At 31.7% G+C, this 20,204-nt stretch overlaps 2 protein-coding genes across 3 annotated transcripts in view; one reads left to right on the plus strand and one right to left on the minus strand.

Annotated features, from left to right (window-relative positions):
• Window positions 1-989: 989 nt before the first annotated feature.
• On the minus strand, window positions 990-6,534 carry LOC111640983 (membrane protein FAM174A-like). Its single transcript, XM_023387085.1, has 2 exons — window positions 6,123-6,534; window positions 990-1,174 (listed from the first exon to the last, which is right to left on the minus strand). Exons 1-2 carry the CDS (start codon window positions 6,398-6,400, stop codon window positions 1,021-1,023), a joined length of 432 nt encoding a protein of 143 aa, XP_023242853.1. The 5' UTR covers window positions 6,401-6,534; the 3' UTR covers window positions 990-1,020.
• Window positions 6,535-18,054: 11,520 nt separating this feature from the next.
• Window positions 18,055-20,204, plus strand: part of LOC111641066 — a 100,410-nt gene continuing 98,260 nt past the window's right edge. For both annotated transcript variants that reach the window (XM_023387190.1, XM_023387184.1), the window contains exon 1: window positions 18,055-18,165. In XM_023387190.1, coding sequence (XP_023242958.1) covers window positions 18,112-18,165 — 54 coding nt within the window. In that variant the 5' untranslated portion in view covers window positions 18,055-18,111. The remainder of the gene's footprint in view (window positions 18,166-20,204) is intronic.

Consider the following 20,204-nt stretch of genomic DNA (forward strand, 5'->3'; position numbering starts at 1 on the left):
ATCAAAAATTATTCCAGGGTCACAAAAGTTAAAAACAATTTCTAACAGCTAATTATTTACAGAAAAATTATTAAAAATTGAGCCTGAAAATCATGATGTTCGTTTTGCTTGGATTTATTGAAAAATTTAATAATTTGAATAATTTAATTTAGTTTAAAATAACAGATTAAAACATCATTTTAAGGTTGATCTTCATTATTTACTGTGTTTTGTTTTTTGTATTTTCCTATAAAGCACCTTTAACTGAACTTTTTGAACTAAATTTTTTTTTTTCAAAAATTATTTTCTGCATAGTCTCCAAAAATTTTGGTGTCAATTTGCTTATTGCTTACAGCTACAGAGTATTCTGAATAGGAAAACTTTTATTATGGCCACACTGAATGTCAAATTTACACAGAAATCCAGAATTGATTAAATTTGATTATATCTGCTATTAAAATTTTTAATTATTCTTATTTTGAAATATTAAAAAAAAAATTTTTTAATGCAATTTAAATTCAAATGTACTCAAATATTCTAATTTCAAATTTTTGTTTCTATGATCTGAAGGCATTTTGAATGACAACAGCAGAAATACATATAAACTTTGTTTTTTCTTTATATAATTTTAAACAAAACTAGTATCAAAACATTTGTGAATCTCAATACTGAATTATTTGACAAGATAATGTACTTTTGCAATGTAATTATAGAATTTCAATATTTATGAATTATTCATAAATATTATTCACAAATATTATTCATAAATACTGTATCATTAACTGAATTAATTTTTTCCATCCCTATAATCAGTTTAATCATAATTTAGATGGTCTTTTCATTAATTTTCTAGTTAATTTTTTGGCTATTTTAAGAATTAGAAAATCATTTTTCAAAAAATTGAGAAAGGATTTTAACCCTCCTCTGTTAATTTTAGTAAACTGATGATGATTAGATAGAATAAACCTTTGAAGTGATTTAATATTTAAATTATGGTAATTTAATAATGAAAATAAATAAATGACTTGCCAAAAAACTGTTTCACTTCTGTCCATATTTATTATGATGATGCACATCAAATAATGTTGTATCTTCATCATCATCGTCATCTCCTTTTTCTAGTGGTTCCATTTCTAATGCCGAAGTTGAAGTAATAACACCATATTTTCTCGACTTGCTTTTTCGACGTCGCAATCTAGTTGAATATTTTTTAAAACTCAAATTAATATTTTTGGGTAATAAATAAATTAGCATTAAAATCTTACTGATAACAGTAAGATGCTTAAAATCCTAAATATGAGTTTTTTAGACAAAACAGTCACCAATAATATAGTAATAATTTAGTGTAAAATATCAATTAATTTAACAGTTACATAAACAGAAAAGTCCTATTTTTTTAAATGAAAACACATTTCATAATCATTAACACCTATAACTTTTTGTTTTACTTTTCCCACCCTGTGGACTTAAAAAGGAACTTTTAATGGAGCCCACTGCAGGTTTGACTATGCCTGTATGGGGCAACTGGGTGATGGGGCCAGACATATCTGGGACAGTTCACTCCTTGGAAAAACCTGGAGTTCTTTCAAACCTTCCAGATTCAGAGCATTGTCCCTCAGAGTGGTAGGCTGATAGTTTAACTGCTCAGCCATCCAGCTGTGCTACACCTATAATTATTACTTAAAATATAATTTTATGAAATATGTATTACATAAATTGCAAACTGATTTTGTTTTCTTTTGTCTAAATATTTTGTTCTAATGAGNTGAAGCATTTTATATAAAATGCTCTAAAATATAAATGTAACAATTTCTTAACATTATGAAAAATATATCAAATAGTTAAAAAGAAATAGAATATTGCAATCTTTCTTTTATATAAATCAAAATAATAATAATAGAATCCAAGTTATAAATAAATACAATGCACTCTCACTAATCTCAATCAGCACTCAATCCAAACCAATGTTTGTTTTGCTGCTTTGTTGGAATGGATTATGTTCGTTACCGATCACCCACTATATATGATTTTTATTTTTAAAGCAATTATTTAATATGAATCCAAACAAATATTTAGGCAATAATGAAAAATAGTGTTTTCAGAATGCATGTTATTTTTGTCACAGGAAAATCAAATAAACATGTAAATGTGATTGTATAACATTACTTCAATTTAAATAAACCAACTGTTTAAATAAAATATATTAATTATTTTAAACCTACATTGTTTATTTTATAAATAGTTCTAAAAGGTTTCAAACAAAATTTTTGATAGTTAGGTATAAAAGTTATTTTTGAAGTTACATGTTTTCCAAAAACAGTAATTCCATTGTAATCATACACAAACACTCATATTGAAGACTAGAAAAAACTGACAAAATTTAAGCCCAAATTTTTAAAATTGTATGCTTTACTATGGGTGCGTTTACTTCTGAGTTAGCAGTACTAACTCAGAAGTAAATGCACCCTATGATGATGATATTGATATAACTTTAAAAATGGAATTAAAAATACAATCAAAACTATATAACATTACAACTATTTTCACTACTAGCCTCCCAATTATTTTAATTAGGCTAGTAATAATAGCAGTTTCATTAAATAAATGTTAATGAAATAAAAGTTAATTTTTTACTATCGATAAATATAACAATTAATATTAAAATAAAATTGTATAAAAATATAAAAATGTTGCTTCAAAATAATAATCATTTAAAATACCAACCAGCTGCCAATTAGATTCAATACAACATTTAACTCTCAATTTAACTGATGAGGAAAAAGATTGTCACAAGTTTGCCATCACTGACCTATACAATGTGAAAAATTCCAATAAAGCATAATTTTGTTATTTTATGAAATTGAAATTACAGTATTTTCATTATGTATAAATATACAACTTACTGCTATAGTTATATTGGTGTCTTTAACCTATCAAAATTTGAATNTATTAAAATAAAATTGTATAAAAATATAAAAATGTTGCTTCAAAATAATAATCATTTAAAATACCAACCAGCTGCCAATTAGATTCAATACAACATTTAACTCTCAATTTAACTGATGAGGAAAAAGATTATATATTCTATGTAATAGAAAATGAAGCATTTTATATAAAATGCTCTAAAATATAAATGTAACAATTTCTTAACATTATGAAAAATATATCAAATAGTTAAAAAGAAATAGAATATTGCAAATTATGAACATAAGTTTATCTAAATTTTATCTCAAATATAAACATATTTAAAACTAAATCATTCACATTACAAAATGCATAATAACCTTTCTGATAATATTAAATTTTGAGTTTTATTCAATTTCATTACTCAAAGTAATTTTATGTGAAAACAATTTGCAATTTTTCTTTCCTTCTTTGTTTTCCATCCTAACAAATAATTTTAATTACCATATTTTCATGTCTATATGACAAAGATAAAAAAAATTGCTATAACAGAAAACTTCTCATAACCTGTCCCCACCATACACCCTTGCCTATATAAACAGCCATTACTTCTTAAAATCAGCCACATCACATAACCTGAACTCTTCCTTTCAATTTTTTTTTTAACACAAAGCCAGCTAGCCATATGCATGAAAACAGTACCTACTTTTAATCATCTATAATTATTGCATCATATCAGTAAATATTAATGTTAATTGTATTAGAATATATTGGAAAAAATAAAATTTATAATTTGAGTATATACATACATCTTCAATTTATCATTATAGCCCTCAGAAAAGTGCTTCCTGCAGTTTCTGGTTTAATTTGAGAAAAACAATAAAAATTAAAACAGTAACCTAACATAACATTATTTCTTTCTTCCTTAAATAGGAAACTGCCATTTTTGCATCACAAAATTATTTGCTTAGGATATGTTCTACATACGCAGATCAGTTTTAAATGAATCTAATCCAGGGGTCACCAAACTTTTTTCACAGTGGGCCAGATAACCAAGAGAATGACGAGTGCAGGCTGTATAAGCATAACCAATTTGTTTAATACAGTATACTGAATACACAAAAAATAAAGAGAACCAACATATTTATTTACCAATACACAAACACAATTGCTGCAGCAAGCTTGTAATTGCTTTTCTTAGAAACTTCATTGCAGATACACAAAAAGTGCTCCAATATCCAGTCACAAAAAGTTGCCGAATTTTTTATTTCACTGATTTATCTAAAAATTATATTACTGTCAGATGCAAAAATCAGATCGGACCAATTTTGGCATTTTTACTTACACTTATTATGTAAAAAAAATTACAATAAGTTTATCTACAAGCTATGATATTTCCATATAAATAATTATATTTTAGCTCACTTGTGGTAGTGTGGTGGCAAGCCGGATAAACTTAACTCACAGGCCATAGTTTGGTGACCACTGATCTAATCTAACAACAAATTATAGAAAATTTTCAAACAAATATCCTGCAGAGAATCCATCCTAGATCCACAATTCCTTAAATTTTTTTCATAAGGATGATACTTTCTTTTATATATAGGAAAACAGTGATAATTCTCATTTTTGCAATTTTAAGATATCTGAAATAACTAAAGTTTTCACAAAACATATAAATCACACTTATTGATATGTATACATTCACAATAATATTATCTTATATAATGTGCACAACTGTTTAAAGACTGTCAAACTTAGAAATATCTAATCAACATGAAAATAAAAACTTTAAATATAGGTTAAATTAAAAATAATTTGATATGATTATACAGTTAGCCCTCCATATCTGAGAGGTTCCACATCCACAGATTCAACCAAACAAAAATTGAATATATTTTTAAAAAGTTCTAAAAAACAAAACTCAAATTTGCTTATATTTTAAACATTCTGTACTTTATTCTATGTATTTCTTTTTTTGGATCAGTAAATAAAAGCAATCTGAGTATTGAAAGAAATTGTTACATTGCTGCTGACATTTATATTATACAATAATTAGGGCTGCAATAGTTGCATTTATACTGAACATTTTGTACATCTTTTTTCTCATCATTATTGCCTAAATCAGGGGTCGGCAACCTGCGGCTCTTTAGTTCCATACGCAAATATTATTAAGTTTATAAAAAAAAAACATTTAAAAATCGTTATAAATCGATTAATGAGGATTAGGCACTGATTCTATCTCTCAGCCACTTGTACTCGCTTTTCACCGCACTCCACCTCCGTGACACACGTCATCACTGTCATCAGTCCGTCGGAAGCTCTCGAATGACGCTGTCGTCGGATGTTTCTATTATCTAATTTGTTGTGAAAAACACTACTTATATATGAATAAATAGATATTTTTTCTTATGAATAAATAGATTAGTTTTTTTTTTATCAAAAAACTTTATTTATGCGAGTACTATTTATTGTTGGCAAGAAAAAATTTTGTGGCTCTTTAAAAACTTTGAAATTTTGTAAATTGTAATTTTGGCTCTTCCGACTCAAAAGGTTGCTGACCCCTGGCCTAAATAATACAGTATAAAAACTACTTACATAGAATTTATATTGTATTAAGTATTATAAGTAATCTAGAGAGGATTTAAAGCATATAGGACACAGGTTATATTAAAGTATTATGCTATGTATTTTATAAGGGAAGCTCCAAAACAAATCTCTTGCAGATTCCAAGGAATGACCATACAATGAAATTTTAATCTATACCAAAAGAACATACATTCTTTCAGTATAGATTAACATTCCAATGACACAATATTTATGAAAGTCCAAGAAATGTTACAGTAAGACAAATGACAAGGATTTATTTATTATAAAAACTGGCATTTAAAAGCTAATGTTTATTCCAAAACTTAAAAAAAGAATTTTTTTTTATGCAAGAAATGTAAGATTTTTTGTTTTTGCCAGAAATCTTGACTATTTCATACAAAGCACTCAAATGTTCAATCATATCTTAAAAAGATAAATAAAAACTAATACATGCTACTTGTTTACAAAGTCCTATTAAAACAGTTTTGCTGAATGAAAAAATGATTCTCAAATTTACAAATTTTACTATTAAGCACGGAAGAAATTTAATTCCATTCACGAATTTTTACTTCATACCACATTTTTTTTTTTTAAATTTGTTTCCTTAAATACAGTATTTACAAATATCAAATATATAAAGTTGTATTTACCTAACAGCTCTAATAATAAAATAAATAACAACAGTGGACATAACGAAGGCAACCACGTAGAAGGTTCTCATAGCAGCTCCACTATTCATGGTTAAAATCCAAGAAGGTGCTTGAGCAGTTTCATTTGAACGACTATTTTCTACCTTATCGTTGATAGTAGTCGCATTTTCATTATGACTCGTCTTTCCGTCCACGACTTCCGAAGGTTTCGCTGATGGTTCCAATTTACTAGCAGAATTTACGGCTAAAGCCGCAAGAATTAACAACACTACGTACATTCCCGCATAAGTTGTGAAAATCCTATTTCGTTTTAGAAAATCATAAACCAAATAATTGTGTAATGATGACTTCTCCTTGCTCAATATTTACTTCTACTATCACTCTTCAGTGCACTCTGGGAAAATACCAGAAACGAAGAAATTTATAAATAGGTTTTTTTCTTTTTTTTTCTTTTTTTTTAAAAGAAATATACCAATATTAGCCAATTAATTTTTTAAATGNAGAATTTCATCGTTCACTTTTATTAATTATAACTTTTATTCATAATTTAAAGGGGGGTTTCGGTTTATAACTAAATTCTTGAGATAATTTTGTCGCTATTTTCTTATTTTATTCTCTGAAATTAAATTTCATTGTACAAATTGCCGGCTGCTTTCTTATTAATATAATTTATCAGATTATCTGAGTATAATGCGCAACATTTATTAAGAAAGAAGCATGAATAAATGCTGTATACCGTAATCTTTAAAATCACAGGCCTGAGTAATTGTAGGCCTAAAAATGATCTTCCGAAATTGATAATTTTAAATATGAATCTAATAAATTGTATATAAAAGCATGAATAAATGCTGTATACCGTAATCTTTAAAATCACAGGCCTGAGTAATTGTAGGCCTAAAAATGATCTTCCGAGTTTGATAATTTTAAATATGAATCATATCGATTATATTCTATATTTTTAATACCGGTATATTTTTTAACTTTTTCCGCCTTGTGGGCACAAAGAGAACCTCTTTTACCATGCGCATTATGGGTTTGGCTAGGCCCACAATGGGGTGGCTGGGTGGTGAGGGACGGGGCTCGACATATCCGGACGGACCACCCTCTGTAAAATTCCTGGGGAATTTTTGACCCCTCCGGATTCGACCCCGGGTCCCTAGAGCGTTAGGCTGTCACCTTGACCGCTCGGCCATCCGGTCGTCAATGCTGTCGTGCTCCTATCTAGAAGCAATGCTACTCATTTATATCCATTAGCACTACTTGAATGAATTATTTTGAAGTCTGCTTTGAAATTCTCCTTCTGTTGACCAACAGCCAACCCCAACCAAACTTAGGCACTGTAACTTTGCTTCTCTTTAATTATTTGTTTTCCTGCTTTTAGCATTGTGTGCATACTCCACGTGCCAATATGCATGCAAAGTTACTGCTTGTTTATAATCTGGGGTTCCTTGTTGTTCTCCCCGCCGAACTTGTCTCTTGGGCTTTGCTAGTCAAACTTGAGTCACAGACATCAAAAAACATAGACCGCTGCGTCACCCATGTCAATGAACATAGACCAGCCGCAGCCAATTGCAATATTTCTGAAACTACTGATTATTTTAGCCTCACGTTAGCCTGCAGTAATCCCTTGAATGATATAAGGTGCTTTTTTAGTTTTATTTACGAACTTTTGCATTTTGTCTACGATGACCAGAGGAAAAGCTGTTTCAGAAGATTTAAGGAATGCTATCATTGCTAAACAAAGTCGTGGCATGTCTGAGAGAGTTATTAGAAAAGAGCTAATGCTAAGCAAGACAGCAGTGCACCAGATTATTGTTTATTACACTAACCACGGCCGTGTTATACCTAACAAAACTGCTGAACATCAGCGAAAAACTTCAACTAATAAATTCAGGGCTGCGGAGTCGGTAAAAAAAACACCCGACTCCGGCAATATTAAAAACCAAGTCAGTTTATGGGGGAAGAGGCGCTCATAGAGGGGTATCCTACTTTCAACTCCGAAAGGAGGCCCGGGCCAAGGACTATATACTACAAGGATAGCCAGATCCCTATTCTACAATGTTAGCCAGGAATGACAAGTTAGTGACGTCAGCACGAAACCCGACCTCTCTGTTTACATAGAGCAGGGTGTGCACGTGTTTAGTTTTCGCTTTTAATATTCGTCCAATTTTGTGATTAACGAAGTGATTTATTTTAATATTTCTGTAATTGTTTTATTTGACTAAGTTTTTTATAAGGTAAGATGATTTAAATATAAGTCATTAAATATTTAAAGCTATATTTTTATGTTAAGTGAAGAACAAAATGCTGAGTACTAGCGGAACAGCTCAGTAAATAGCGGCCGATTTCTAACAACTTATTTTTCTGCGAAAACTTCGTTGAACTTTGGAGACATCATTAATATAAATAATTTTTATCGCCGTTGAATAAGAAATGTTTTTTTCACAAGAAATGTATAAAATTATAGTACTGTATTAGACTTACAGTACCTAATTTAGGCCTATATACTGTACAGACGATAGTAAACTCAACTTACCCGCCTAAACTCTCCATAGCGTGTAAGTAGTTCGGCTGCTCGTCCACTATTGGTCCAGATTCGACCAATCCTGTTGCGACACAAGTCGGCGATGACGTTTTACCGCATTTTACGAGTCTCTTTTAGCGTCTTTATACGAATACGGTCGCAATTTTTTCGCCTCGATATATGAATCCGCATTATATGGACCCGCGTTATAGGGGGGTCTACTGTACTCTGATCAATTAGTCTCGCTCATTCAGAAAAATAGAGTACTCATTTAGAGCAGGGATAATAAAGAATGATTCAAAAATATTTAGCTACTAAACAAAAATACTGTACTACAAAAAACTACATATTTAATAAATTAAATTGTTGCATTTTGTATTTAAAATAAATGAATTTTAACAAAATACAAAAACATTTTAAAAAATTATTAAATATAAAATAAATTTTCTTTCATTTAAATAAAAAACTAAATTAAATTTGAAATGTCGGAGTCGGAGTCAACACATTTTTCCCCGACTCCGACTCCTCTGGCCAGAAATTCCTCCCGATTCCAACTCCGACTCCTCAGCCCTGGATAAATCAAACTTTGAATTATCAGCAACAGACAAAAGCAAATGTGTCATTCAATCTGTCAGTCAAGCTAATGAGCCATCGTTGTTATACCACTCAGTGAAGTTTCCTGCCAGCTTCATGGTTTGGGGATTTATGAGCGCCAGTGATATGGGTCAGTTGACATTTGTCGATGGAACACTTGCTTCAGAGTAATACATTAACATTCTACAACAGTATTTACTTCCGTTTATAGCAAAGCTATATCCAAGTATGACCTGCTTTTTCCAGCAGGATGGGGCCACATTTCATACAAGCAGAAAAACAAAACAGTTCTTCCTTGGCCATCCAACAGACCAGATCTTTTATCAATTGAAAACGTATGGAATATTATGAAGAGACTTCTGCGAAAAACGCCTTCGGACAGTTGAAGGACTAAAAGCTTCCATCTTAACTATCTGGAATTCCATAACGGCAGATGAACACCTAGTCAACAGCATGCAGAAACATATGAAAGGTGTTTTGGCTGCAGAGGTGATGCAACAAAATATTAAACATGCAGTGGTCTGTTTTTTTGATGCCTATGACTCAAGTTTGACTGGATCAATCTTGTTAAACTTGCAAGATATCAAGTTGATATTTAGCAAAAATGAAGATTAATTACTGTATATTTGTTTTAAATTATGTAAAACATTCATGCAATGAGTTAAGCCTAAACTCCACATTACCGTAATCCGCAACGTAATCGTAAAAATGAAAGCCGAACTGACGAAACTTTCAGTTTTGTAACGTTCAGTTGGACAAAAACAAGACTGAAAGCAGAGTTAAAAATTATTTATCTTTTTCGTTTTCGTCCCGCGCTTCTGTCTTACTGCAACCAATAAAAGCGCAAGGATTTGTGACGCGTAGTCACGTGCATTAGTCACGTGCTGTTTGATTGTCGTAATGGCGGAAAGTGTAGTGAAAACGACGAGGAAACAAATAGATTTTGAATTCTTCATCGAAGAAGTTAGAAAATACACATGTCTGTACGACAAAAAATGTAAATAATTCGAAGATTATTAACAATTTCATTGTTAATAAATGCAGAGAAAGCATGGCAAAATCCGTAGTGTCGTCCCTGTTTAACAATTACAGAACTGATTAACAGATGGCGCATTTCTAGTGGAGTCAAGTTAAAATGAAAATATAACTGAAACGAAAACTCTATATGTTTCAGTTCTGTTTCTGAGTTTCTGTTTTCAGATAATGTGGAGTCCAGGCTTTAGACTTACTGGCTGTGACATATAAGATTGTAAGGGAAGAATTTGCAATAAATCGATGTACCATGGATGATAACTACTTTGATACAATGAATTTTGATCTTTGTTTATTGCCTGCGAAATTGCAGAGTCTATTAGAAGTGAATAGCCGAATTTTCAATCGTTAATATTATCTTTAAATAGTAACTCCGATACACCAAAAGTATTTAGAATTTGATTTAGCTTGTACTGCCATAATTGTTTAAATTTCTGTTTTTTACTTTGATTAATATTTTGTTGATGTAGATATATTATTGTATTATCGTTTTTAAATTTAATTCTGTAATAAAATTTTATTATGCGTTTCAATACAAAAGGGAAGAACCAAGTCCGATTTACTTCGTGCCTCAGAGCAAAGCCTGGAATAGTTCTTTCTAGTTGGAATAATTTGCGTAAATAATAGACGTGAAGATATTCCGATTTATATATATAGTTTAAACTCCATATTGGGCTTGCATAATTTATTATAGGAACGATTGCTGAGTTAAATAATTTAATGTGAATTTTTAAATTGTTAGTTTCCAACTTAGAATACAAATAGTAGATTATCTATGGCTTGCTTTGCTTTGATTTTTATTTTGTTAAAATGTGCTTTAAAAGATAAGTTCCAATCAAAGCTGACTCCTAAATATTCTATTTCATTTACAGTTTGTAAAGGAGTATTTTCATGATATAATTTAGTGTTATTTTCGGATATTTTACAATTATTGCGGAATATGATAACTTTCGGTTTGATCGGATTTATTGTTAAATACGAGTGGAATCAGAGACGGTCCTGCTAGGTGTGCGGTATATACAGTACACACCGCACACCTAGCAGGACCGTCTCTGATTCCACTCGTAGGGAGCTATTTGACTAAGTGGTTAAGATTTAAAGAGTAAAGAATATTTTATGTTATTTTTATGTACGTTTCATTACAAAGCTATATTTAATTATAATTTTCTTTAAAAGTATATTCATACAATTGAAGAATGTTTTGTACCAGGTATGTATATCCACCACACATTTTATTTCACCAAGTAAGTTTTTATAATTTTATTTTTAATTTTAGCCCTTATATCGTGGCTAGCGATTCGGAATGTAATTGCGATATTGAAAATTTATTTTAAAAAAGTTTTGGCTCGAGATCATATAATGAAAAAGAAAACATTATTAAAAGAGAACGGCCAATGCCTAAGTTAAATATAAACGCTTCAATAAAAAAATTTGTTCGATATTTTCACGATAAAATGGCTCTGTAAATGCATAAAAATGCATTTACAGAGTGAAATTAGTGTGTGGAATAAGAATGGCTTTGACAATTTAGCTGGCAAAAGACACGAAAAATCGTCGATTCTTTCGTATATGAAGCAATTTGGAAATCGAAGCGGAATAGAATTTAACATTAGTAAATGATATAAAATAAATATTGAAAATTATAACGAGATAGTTACGGTTAATAGATATATTTTATCTAAATAAATAGATGTTATATATTTTTATCAAAGCAAGAATTGGCATTTAGAGAGCATATGGAATATATTGGATCTAATAACATAGGTAATTATATTGAACTTTATTAATAACTATTTATTAATTACGTCAGATAAATAATGTATTAAAAATACATTTAAAGAAAGAATTAACTGATTGCCCCTGGAAGTCGGCTTCGTATAGAAGCACAGCTTCCCTATCATCAAATGCCACGGCACACCACTGTTCTTAAGTAGAAATAAGTCGAAACCGGTTACTTTGTACTCGAATATTTGTAATCTCGGGAAAAAGTGGAAAGACAAATTTTTATGACAAACGGATACATAAATCGTAAATTTAAGGAAAATAAATTCTGGAGCTTTTTCTGTGCTTCGTGCATCTCTCTCATTCATTAAATTTAGTTGTAAATGATGCTGTCAAAGTAACAGTTAATTTTTAAACTTTATACAAGAATTGTACACGTTTTTTTCTACATCCCCGTAGAGATGGGACATACGAAATCGTAATATCACTGGTTTAACATTGAAATTCGTAAGTAATATAAGATGGGAGAGCAGAATAAAAGCAGAATAAATATATCAAATATTTTAATAGATTTTTTTAACTTCTGTCAACTATACAGAACTATCATAAAAACATACAAGTAAATTCTTATCGGTTGGGTTAAGTTATAAATCTACTCATGATTCACATAATTGGGCAAGGACGGCCAAATATCTAGCGGGCAAGCGGCTAACAGCCCAGAACCGGTCCTGGATAGAATTAGAAGCGTTATATGTGTAGCATCCACCCAAGGTCATAGGCTTCGACCAGCTAAACCGGATGAAGTTGGTACTCTGTAAAGCGCATGCGCGAATCTGGCTATTTGGAAGCTGACAATAAAGCGCTTCCATTCCGCCACTAATATTTGAATATACAATAGCAATCTTATCTTTGTTTTCACGTGTAGTGTAGAAATTTGTTATAAGATACATAATGCGGTTATAATAAAATATTGTGCGATTATTTTCATATAATTAAAATTAATATGTATTTATTTTCTAGAAAATACAAGGGAAGCGGCGCATCTACCGCTTCTAATGACGTCACGCCACTGTTCGGAACATATTGTAAGATCAATTGTTGATTTCCCAGAGTGGGTTAAGCATGTATATTCCGCAGGAAAGTCAGTTTTAATACGACCATTCAGTATAAAAAGTTTGTTTTCAATTATGAGGTCTAATAATTTTTTCCCAAATTATTAACCTGTTTATCCTTAGATTTCCGACTATTATAAATTAGATGATTAGGTCCCTTATATTTAGAGTCCATTACCTCACCAATTCTGGAATTGAGATTGTCCAATATTATAATGTATGGAGTTATACAAGGTCTGTTCAAAAAGTATCGGACCTTATTTTTTTCCGCGTAAACCAATGATGCGAGAGAGGCATCCTTCGGTGGAGTTGTGGAGGGGACAGTCATGCACAGCCCTGAATTTTTTCCCGCCTGCAGAAAGCGTCAGTCGTTGGCAATCGGCGTATGAGTGAGGTCATGTAGTGCGCTCTCGTCGGATTTCACTAAGCTGGAAAATGACTGAACAACGTGAGCAGCGATATTACATCAAATTTTGCCAAAAACCTTGGCGATACCCGAGTGTAAACCATTCGCAAGATTCAGCAGGCTTTCGGGGACGATCCTCGAGGCCAAAAAAAGCGCGGCAGGTCCGCAGCAATATCAAAGGTCATGTTGACAGTTTTTTCGACTCTCGTGGGGTGGTGTGTCGTGAGTACGCACCACAAGGCCAAACCATCGCAAAGGAGTACTACCAGGAGGTCCTTCGTCGTCTTTCCGATACAGTGCGACGCAAACGACCGGATCTGTGGTCGATCAAAACTTGGCAGCTCCATCGTGATAACGCATCCGCCCATTCTGCGCATCTGATTCGGGCTTTCGTCGCCAAACACAATACTCCTGTGGTTCGTCACGCTCCGTACTCTCTCCACATGGCTCCGTGTGACCTTTGGCTATTTCTCAAGCTGAAAATGCCGCTAAAAGGAACCCAAATTTAGTCGAGAGAAGACATCATGCGAAATGCGACGGACCGGCTGATAACCATTCCAAAAGATGCGTTCCAGCAGTGTTTCCAGCAATGGCAGGAACGCTGGGAGAAGTGTATACATTACCAAGGAGACTACTTTGAAGGGGATTAGGGTTTTGTACCTCAAAGTCAATAAATTTATTTTTGCCGACCAAAGGTCCGATACTTTTTGAACAGACCTTGTATATTGCCATATATCAATAACTCTGAAGATTTCATTAAGATCAAAAAAAATAAAAAAAACATAACACCTTAATTTGCTGAGAAAATTTAGCAAAGGGTGGTTACGCTCGAAATTAAGTGATCTTTGTGTATGCCTTTGATATGTGAAATGATCGGAATTATTATCAAATAATTTTAAATTCTGAATACATGATATCAGTTGACATCAAGTAATCTCACTTGAATAATTTTGTAAAAGTTCGTCCGATGGAGAATTATTTCCAATAAAATTGTATACAAAACTGTCCAAAAAGGATCACCATTTATTATTTTTTGTGTTCCAAGACTAACACATTTTCGGCGACTGACCTTTCTTTTTAGGCTACTTGTAGCCAGAAAAATTACAAAAAGTCCTTTTAAAAACACAAAACACATCCAATTAAAATTTTTTAAAATTTCTGAAAAAAGAACTGGTGACATACAGTTGTCTTGCTTACTTCCATCTATACCTTCTTTTGGGGGTTTCCTCTGCTTTTTATCTACTAAAAATTGGCGCTGGAATATGTAGATTTTTAGAAAATTATTTCTAATAAAATTGTAGACGAAACTGTCCAAAAAGGATTTTGGACAGTTTCGTCTACAATTTTATTAGAAACTAGCAGACCCCGCCACGCCTTGTTGTGGCTCAAAATGTATCTATTATAAATATATAACACTTCCCCCGTGGGGGGAAATTTTTCGAAAAATTTTTTCTTAGTGTACATTCTCTTGACGTACCCTATTAAAACGCAATCAAAAACGCAAAAACCCGCATCTAAAATAGTATAATAGAAGCCAAGTTTTTCACAGTAAGCCTTAATCCTGTCTCTCTCCCCCGCGGGGGGAATATCGAAAAATCCCTTCTTAGTGTACATTCTGTTGACGTACTCTATTAAAACGCAATCAAAAACGCAAAAAACCGCATCTAAAATAGTATAAATAGAAGCAGAGTTCTTTACGGTAAGCCTTCCCCGTAAGGCTTACCGTAAAGAACTGTCCATCTCCCATGTTTAACGGAATAATATACAGCCTATGTCCACCCTGAAGTTCCATTCTAAATATTGGTGAAAGAATTTTTGAAATCGGATGAGTAGTTTCGGAGATTACCTGCTGCATACAAACTAACATACATACAAACATTACCTCTTTATAATATTAGTATAGATAATTCTCCATCGGATGAACTTTTACAGAACTTTCTACACGTATCGTCACCAGGGGGCAGCTTTTCTAAAAATCTACATATTCCAGCGCCAATTTTTAGTAGATATAAAGCAGAGGAAACCCCCAAAAGAAGGTATAGATGGAAGTAAGCAAGACAACTATATGTCACCAATTCCTTTTTCAGAAATTTTTAAAAATTTTAATTGGATGTGTTTTTAAAAGGACTTTTTGTAATTTTTCCGGCGACAAGTAGCCTAAAAAGAAAGGTCAGTCGTCGAAAATGTGTTAGTCTTGGAACACAAAAAATAATAAATGGTGGTCCTTTTTTGGACAGTTTTGTCTACAATTTTATTGAATAATTTTAATAATTCTTACAAATAGTAATTTCATCAACTGATGTTAATTGATAACATATTTCATGTCATTTGGAATTAATGAAAAATTTAAGGTAGCCGACCCGGTGGAGATAGGGGACTTGAAACCAACTCCACGCACCTGTGTAAGGTTGCCGTCTCCTAGGTGGGATCTATTAATCCCGCGTCAGGATGGACCTAAGGGAAGGTTTATGTGGGCCGTGACTGAGGAGGCAAATGATGACAAGTGTTTTACACAAGAAAGCAGTTTATTTGGTAACATTTGTGCTTACATCGACAATCGACAGTCCTTCACTAGGTTCTTCTCGTTGAAGATGCGGAGAGGCGAGAACTTCGGCGTCTGTCTGGCCCCGGGGCGGACGAGATGAGGTCGCTGAGCAAGGCGGACGATCGGAAGGAGGAAGCGGCGGAGTCAAAGTTCTTGGCGACGACACACCACAATATAAGTCACGACCTTTCGTGGAATATGGAGGAGAGCCTCCCTGATTTTGATTTTCGAATTTTTATAGTTTTTTTCTCCCACTATTCGGACTTCTGATTGGCCCCTCGTCTCCTTCCTCGCTTCTCGATTGGTCTCTTTTGTTTTGGGAAAAACCGAGACCGACTCGGGTCACGGGAAAGGTCCGATTCCAGGTGTCTGCTCGACGCCGTTCTGTCGATTGTTCTTGGGGATTGTTGACAAAATTGCAAGACTCGCGCTCATAATTTAGCTCCGTAACTCGCGATTTCTGTCATCTGGGTACTCGATCATATGCAATGATTTACCTCTCTTAAATCTTTCCCTCTTTTCCGAAATTGTTTCCCTAGATTGATTGTTTATGAGCGCTGGGGTCAAAGTTCTACCTGCATATGACCACTTGTCTCTGACTTATAACTTTTCATTCTGACATTGACAGTTCGTTTAACACGTGTTTGAGTCATCCGAGACTAGGGTTGACACCTTTTTAAAATCGCTGACCCGGACTGCAGGTGAGGTTTGTTCGAACAGAAGTTCCTGACGCATGCGTGTATCATTTTGCAATGCGAAGAGTAATTTGCAGTGCATGCTGGTTCTAAATCAGTTACAGTTAGCGACTAGGGAGACTTGGATTGGAGTAACGCAAGTGACCTAGCTCTATTGGATATTGGAGGTGTATATGATTACGAATGAACAGTACAAGCAAAAAAAAAAAAAAAAACGGTCGGCAGATTACGCACGATATCCCAGGACGGCGAGTCGGATGGTAACACTATTCTGTGCTCATTTCAATCGGACTCCCCTGCCGCCTCCCTACGCTACCGTCTTTAAGTCAACGACTAGCACACTAGTAATTCGGTACACGGGGAAAGAAATATACTGTATGCGACGGTTTGCATACAATTTTGTACATATTCATTTCAACTTGCACAACCCGGAAAAATATTAACCCCGGAGCCCGGAGATAACTCACTCAATCCCGGAGTCTCCGGGTCAAACCCGGACAGGTGGCAACCCTATCCGAGACTCGTTGTCTACATTTTGTGCCTCGTTGTTTAAATTATGGGATTTCCCCCCTCTCATATTTAATCTATCGTTATTATTTAAACATAAGAATACCACGATTTACATGATTTCGGACATCGGTTGGGTCCTCACAAAAACCACTTCAGAAACGATACAAAATTAATATCATTGATGGTAATGAAATGATATTAGGATAAAACTAATATAATTTCATTCCTACTAAAACGCTATAAATTTGCTTTGTTTTCCTTTTAAACAAAAATTAAGAAGCATTGAAATGTTCATTTACTTGTAAAATATACAGTATAATCATAGCCTTTAATTAATTTATTATTGCAGGCAAAAGCCACACAACTTGTTATATATTAAAGCACACTATGACCAAAAACCTCCGGTAACATGGCGGGCAAATAGATGCCTCAACATAGAACCATTGCTCTAGTTATATTTCTTCACTCCATGATTAGACCCATTTGTCAATTATCATGCACATGTTTAATGAATAAAGGGAAATTTGTAATTATTTTTATTTTTTAAATAATATTATCAGTTAATTGTTAAAACTTTTAATAATTAAAAATTAGATCTATTTTTTTAAAATAACAACTCGTTGAATGGTACCGTCTTTTTAAATTACAAATTTTTACATTTGAATTAAATATTCATCATCCATTAATAAATTGAATTAAAAGTTTTATTTAAATATTTAAAAAAGCTTTTTTTTAATGATAGAAAAATGATGTTTTGGATTTAATAACGTTGAAAATTTTGCTCTTAGGTGGCGTTGTGCTAGCCGGAATTATATCGTCTGACATCAATGAACAGTTTGGAGGCTATCGATGTACACTAATGTACGGAAATCTAGCGATAAAAATGCAAAGCACGGCAAAGAGGTAATTATTAGTTTATTGAAATTTGTAATAGTTATCTTAGTGAGCTTGTAATTATAAAAATAACAATTTTCGGTAATAGGCTTATCTGCACTGCGACGGGTTTGGTGGATGCGGATTGCGTTGTCATGACAACCATGTCTGCACCCACTCGTTACACGTGATTGTTCAAAAACTAACTTTTCGTGTTTATTATGACGTTAAACTCTCGTTTATTGTGACTTATAGTTAAAGCAAAGTAATAATAGTGCTTAAGATAAATTTTGTAGTAAATTTTGTAGATCGTACGCCATTTAACAATGATTGTTTTTAATTTTTTAAATATGTTCTTTAATATCGATAATTTTTCGTTTTATTATATCAATTTAATTCTAGTTTAATCTTATTTATGTTTTTGTGAAAATTAATATAAAACGATGCCCCTGTAAAGGTTTCATTTCTTTATAATTCTGATGCTTGCAGTGAAGACGAACAAAAGGGACTCGAGTGTAATTTAATGTTTAATACACGAATTAATATATTATACTACTATGTTAAATAATAATTATTACAGTTATAATTATTATATATTAAATTGCATCCTAGAAATAAATCGTGCACTTAATNTCTGTATCAAGTTTATGGTCTTACAAGTAATAAAATTTTTGGTTATTATTCTAAGCAGTATTTTTCAATATTTCATATTTTTTTAATTGTATTGATTCTGGCAACATACATTATATGTTTTGTGCAATTTTTTAGTTTATGAGATAAATTTAATGTATAATGTAATGGTAAAACATAAACAGTGGGTTTTGATATAGTTTACTGAATTTATATCTTTTTTGAAAATAAAATTTGTAATTAATTTCCAATATAATATTTTGTATAAACAATAACTCCACAAACCTGATTTTTGATTAACACCAGACAATCTGCCAAATTATTGACAGATTATCTGGCTTTAACCAAAAATTGTCTGGATATAATAATAATTTTTGTTCGTTTAACACGTGTTTGAGTCATCCGAGACTAGGGTTGACACCTTTTTAAAATCGCTGACCCGGACTGCAGGTGAGGTTTGTTCGAACAGAAGTTCCTGACGCATGCGTGTATCATTTTGCAATGCGAAGAGTAATTTGCAGTGCATGCTGGTTCTAAATCAGTTACAGTTAGCGACTAGGGAGACTTGGATTGGAGTAACGCAAGTGACCTAGCTCTATTGGATATTGGAGGTGTATATGATTACGAATGAACAGTACAAGCAAAAAAAAAAANTTGAAAAGTAATTACTTAAAAAGAATTCATTCTGAAACTACATTTGAAAATAAATGATAAAAATCAATATGTTTTAGTATGAAAAACTAATGAAATTTATTTTTTCTAATTTTCCATTTACTTTAGCTTATTATTATTATTATTTTTTTCTATCATATACTAGTCATTTTAATAATATATAAAAGATATGCAAATGTAATTCATAATTAATAAATTCAAAAATATATTTAAATTTAAATCTGCTTATAGTTTATGTATGTCAAAACTTTATTTCTGGATTAAATATTTTTTTTTGGTTACTATTACTCTGTTCCATCTTTCAATCCAAACATAAGATTAGAAAATATAAAAGTAATAATATTCCAAATAAAATTTTTCTAATTTATTAATTTGATAATCTGTTTAGAAATTTTAGAGATATTGAATTTGTTTATAGCAAAATTTTGAGATTATAAAAAAGAAAACACTCTTTTTTTTTTTTAATAACTTGACTAACCTCAACAAAAGTAATTTTATGATATAATGTCATCAAGTTAAAGTTAATGATATAATTTAAGTAATGAAATAATAAGTTATTAACTAATAACTTATTATTTCATTATTTAAATTATATCATTATAAAAATTATAAAATTTTAAATTTAAATTCCATAAGCAAAATAAAAACTGAACTTTAATTTTCTAGTATTAAGTTTATATATTCAAACATTAAAATAATATTAAATCTAATAACTTTTTCATATCATACTGAACAATAAAACTTACCTAAATTAATGTATTTATTGT

This window comes from Centruroides sculpturatus, unplaced genomic scaffold (genome assembly GCF_000671375.1).
Source record: "Centruroides sculpturatus isolate CEXI.00-Female unplaced genomic scaffold, Cexi_2.0 scaffold101, whole genome shotgun sequence".
Taxonomy (NCBI): Eukaryota; Metazoa; Arthropoda; class Arachnida; order Scorpiones; family Buthidae; genus Centruroides; species Centruroides sculpturatus.